The sequence below is a fragment of the Cicer arietinum genome, chromosome 7 (genome assembly GCF_000331145.2).
Source record: "Cicer arietinum cultivar CDC Frontier isolate Library 1 chromosome 7, Cicar.CDCFrontier_v2.0, whole genome shotgun sequence".
NCBI lineage: Eukaryota > Viridiplantae > Streptophyta > Magnoliopsida > Fabales > Fabaceae > Cicer > Cicer arietinum.
In genome coordinates this window covers 56,418,019-56,422,902 of record NC_021166.2, presented here as the reverse complement: position 1 = coordinate 56,422,902, position 4,884 = coordinate 56,418,019, and the positions used below count along the sequence as shown (strand labels likewise).

The window sequence follows — 4,884 nt, the reverse complement described above, 5'->3', positions numbered from 1 at the left end:
GAGTTGAGGTTCTTCCGGTTATATAAATTTACCATTTTAAAAAATCCGTAATTGGTTGGGCAATTTATGATTAATCAATTTGTTAAAATTAATTTGATATTTACCACATTTGCTACTTACCAAATTGGACAATTTAAAATCAAATCAAATAAATTTGCTACAGTAACATAAAATCAAATCAAATCAAATTAAATAAAATAACATAAAACAAAATACAATAAACTTACAAATGCTTTAATATATTGGATTTCAGCTCTATGATTCGTTGATAGTTCCATGATAAAAATAAATTTTGGTTTGATTTTATTTTATTTTATTATATTGTATTTGATTTGATTTGATTTTATGTTATTGTATTTTATTTGATTAATCGCAAATTGTCCAATTTGGTAACAAATTGATTAATCACAAATTGTCCAATTTGGTAACAAATTGATTAATCGCAAATTGTCCAATTTAATAAGTAGCAAATATGGTAAGTATCAAATTAATTTTAACAAATTGATTAATCATAAATTGCCCAACCAATTACGGATTTTTTAAAATGGTAAATTTATATAACCGGAAGAACCTCAACTCATTCAGAGGGCTAGACGAGTTCGACGAAATCCTATATATGAAATTGGAGGTCATTTAAGTGGACATCAATAAGATGTATTTTTTTCCGTTAATTTAATGTATTTTATTTCATGTTATTAATGTATTTTCTTTTAAATTTATAATATAATTTACTGTTTTTAATTTTAATTATTTTTATTTATAACAGTTTTTAATAATAATAACAATAATAATAATTAATATATTATTATTATTATTATTGTTATTATTATATTATTATTATTATTTATTAATGTATTATTATTATTTATTAATATATTATTTAATATAATTATTTATTAATTTTATTATTTATTAAAATATTAACAATTACATAAAACTGAAAACGAATTAAAATTATTTTTCTAAAACCTTTTGGGAGGTCGCATCCCCAGCCAGCGACCTCCTACAAGGAGAAAAAAAATGTTCTTTTAGCTGGTCGCATCCCCAGGCCACGACCTCCAAGTAGCCCTAAAAAGTAGGACATTTTAGTATATAAATTATAAAAGAGGGTATTTTGGTTCAAAATTTTGAAAAAAGGGATATATTGGTAAAAAATCCACACAAAAATGTAAATGACAAAACTGTTATAAATAAATAAGAAAGATAAATGACCAAATATGTAATTTGATATATATATTTTTATTGTGTAGGGACTAAAATCAAATTAATTGCATTTTTCTAAGACTAAATTTTTTTTATTTATTTATTTTGCAAGTACCAAAATCAAATTTCTTGGATTTTACAGGAACTAAGTTTAAAGTTGCGAATTACTCAACCATTAAACAACTAACGGTGTTAAGGATTATAAACTAAAATAAAAATGTTTACAATTTACATAGACTTAAAGTAAAAGCTTATATATTCAGTTTGCCCTTGTAAGATTATGTCTTTCTCATTTTTGTCCCTGTAATTTTTATTTAATAAATTGATTAAAAAAGAATTGAAAAAATAAATGAACATGTTATGTTTAGTCCCTCTATTCAATGTAAAAATAAGTTTGAGGATTGTGGTTCTCTCCTCATTTCTCTATCATCGAATCACCATTATCAGGTCACTAATATCACATCACCACTTGTACCTAACCCTAATTTTCAAGATCAAACCTTCTTGCAACCTTAAACAACATGAACAATAAAACATGTATCTAATCCCCACAACCCTCACACACATCAAATAAATAAATTCATCCCCAAAAGAAAAAAAGACAACAAAATGGAATAATACATCACACACAAACATAAACAACAAATAAATAAAACTTGAAAGAAGAAACATATATACCACCCTTCTCCACAAACAAAATCAGAAAAAAAAGGGACAAAAATTATTGAAATCATACCTTCAACCTCTTATTTGCAACCTGATTTCCTTCGGTCGTGTTTCAAATATGATAATGCAATGATGGTGATTCGAAGATGGTGATTCAATGTTGGCGATATGGTGATGCGATGATAGAAAAATAAGGAGATAACCCTATTCCCTAAGCTTATTTTTTATTTTGGATGTAGGACTAAAATATAACAACTTCAATTTTCCTTCATTTCATTTCTCCATTTATTTTTAATCAATTTAATTACTTAATTTCATTTTTTAATTATTTAATTTATTCTTTTGCCATGCAAACTATTACGTAACTCCTCCATTTGCCACATAAATATTCTGTAAATAACAACTAACGACATATATAATTTTAAAACTAAATTGAACTTATATGATTTAAATTGAAAAAAAAAATATTTACAGGAAAAAAAATACTTGAAGTAGAAATGTCGATTTACAAGGAATGAGAGTTTGAATTGTAAATACTTCTACTTAAAATTTTTTGTAAAAATTTAAGATTTTAACTCAAGATTGATCTTGATAGAAAGCAGAAAACGAAGAACGTTATTGTTTTTAACCAGAAAACGGAGAACGTTCTTGATTAATTAAAATCAACAATCCAGTTTATGTATTTAACTTGATAATCAATCAGACTTAATTTAAATAGAGATAAATGAAGAAATACCACACAATAATATATTCTGGTTCATCCAACTCGGGCTACATCCAGTCCCCACAATTGTGAGATTTTCACTAACTATTCAAAATGGAGAACAATCTTGGTTTACACCACCAACTTAGATCAATCGTGATCTATTACACAACCAATAATTTCTACCAAGAAAGGTTTTCAAACAATCACCTATCAATCTTTATATAGGAATTTAAACTTTACCTTTTAACCATAAAAAATTTTTTTACAAACTACTCAAACTATACTTAACCCTTATAGTCTTGAGTTTTATAAAATAATGATAAGAGTGTTTAGAATCTGAGTGATCTCAACTTGTGTTTGAGATTATATTCTTTACAAGAGATTCAATATAATTAAAAAGAAGATTTAAGATCAGAATTGACTCTTCTTGAGAATGAGAGAATTTCAAGTATGTTAATGTGAATAGTTGCTTCCATTATTTAGCACTTGAATTTTTTATTTTTCCCTGAGCTTTGACCTTCCTTTTACAAGCTTTATGATGTTTAATGACAATCAAAAGGAGCCGTTGGAAGTGCTCTGTTAGTCTTGACCAAAGATCATATTTTATGATTAAAAAATGTCAAAGTCTTTGAACACTTTTGAGTTTTGTTTGACTAGTCTAGAATTCTTTGTTCTTGGATAACTATGATATTGTTTAATGATCATTTAATCTTTAGATATATGATCGATGAGATAAGTTCAATACAATGTTTTGATTCGCACAAAACATACTGGAAAATGATGCTAATATTTTGGAGAATGATTGTTGAATATTCTGGAGATTAATGATCATTTTGGAGATTGATGATCAATCAGGAGATTTAGTCTTGATCATTTTGGACCATTGCCTTATCATTCTTGAAGTTGATATGATGTGTACATATTCTTGGTAGTCAAGTTTGAGAAAAATTGGTCTTGCCTTAACTTGCTTGATCCATGACATTTTTCCTTTGTATTTTGGATTGTTTCTTTGGTTGAAATAAATCCTTTTTGTTCCTTAGAAATACCGATAACACGAGTGTTAAAGCCAAAAGAAATATCTTCTTTTAATCCGTGAAGATTAATTGATTTTAAAGTTGACTTGATCATTTTTAAAACTAGAAAACATTCTCCGTTTTTTTAGAATTTGTCAAGAACGTTATCCGTTGTTGTTTGTTTAGATTTTTACTTTTCATGCTGATTTATTATTTGCTTTGCTTGAATTCTATCTTTAATTAATACACTAAAAAATGCATGTTAAATTAACACAACATTTAAAATCATAATTAATGTTCTTAATTAATTTTTATTTATTTTTATCAAAATTTAAGTGATAATTTGTCTTAACAAAACTTATGTAGGCGGAATCAAATATTTAAGTCTAAATTAAAAATCTTATGTTACATAGATTTATGTACTAAAATCAATTTATTTTATTTATTTTATTTTTTTTTATTTTTTTTTAATTTTGAATGGAGTGATGAGTATTTAAGCCATATAAAAATAGCTTAAAAAAAAGTTAACAGCCCTAAAGTATAACTTGCCACGTTATTTTTTTTCCGAAAGAAATTGGGGAAAAATATAAAAATTGACGGAGTATTTCCATCTGACTGAAAATTCCGCAAAATAAAAACACCGCCGCACAACTCACAGACCCTCCGTCTCTGAACACCGCCGCTCCTGATGGCTTTGCGAGGAGTTTGGCAACTTCAGAAGCTCATTGTTAGCTACAGCGATTGGGGTGGAAGTAGCAGAGGTATAAGGTATAATTACTACTATCTCCTCACACGCTTCGATTTTCCATTTCATCAATTTTTTCTTTCGGTTTCGGCATTTGGATTTGTGGAATTATCGACAAGACAAATTTTCTTGCTTAATTCCTAACCTAAAATCACGATCATATAAACATGTACTTGATGATTCAATCATCGTGCTTTTTGGAATAGATTTTGTTTGAACTTGAATTTCAGGTTCTGCATTTGGTGTCATGTAACATCATTGGTGCTGCTTTTTTCGACAAAAAAAAGAAGAATTAATTAAGTTTTGAGGCGCCAATATTTGTTTTTTCTTGTTTGGTTTCATGCGATGACAATTGACAAGGAGGATTGTGAGCTTTTAGGATGGTGGCGGAGCTTGGTAGGGACAGGGGGTGGCCGCGGCCACCCAAAAAGAAAACAAAATTATAGGTTCAGTCTCTCTTCCTCTCTTTCAGATTCAGATTCGGTCTCTCTTCCTCTCTTCCAGATCCAGTCTTCATCTATCTCTTTACCTCTTGCTTTCTGAACGCAATT

At 27.7% G+C, this 4,884-nt stretch overlaps 1 protein-coding gene across 1 annotated transcript in view; it reads left to right on the top strand.

Moving 5' to 3' along the window:
- Positions 1-4,157: 4,157 nt before the first annotated feature.
- LOC101512260 (large ribosomal subunit protein mL43-like) overlaps positions 4,158-4,884 on the top strand; it is a 4,103-nt gene continuing 3,376 nt past the window's right edge. Inside the window, exon 1 of the mRNA XM_004510499.4 lies at positions 4,158-4,356. Coding sequence (XP_004510556.1) covers positions 4,277-4,356 — 80 coding nt within the window. The 5' untranslated portion in view covers positions 4,158-4,276. The remainder of the gene's footprint in view (positions 4,357-4,884) is intronic.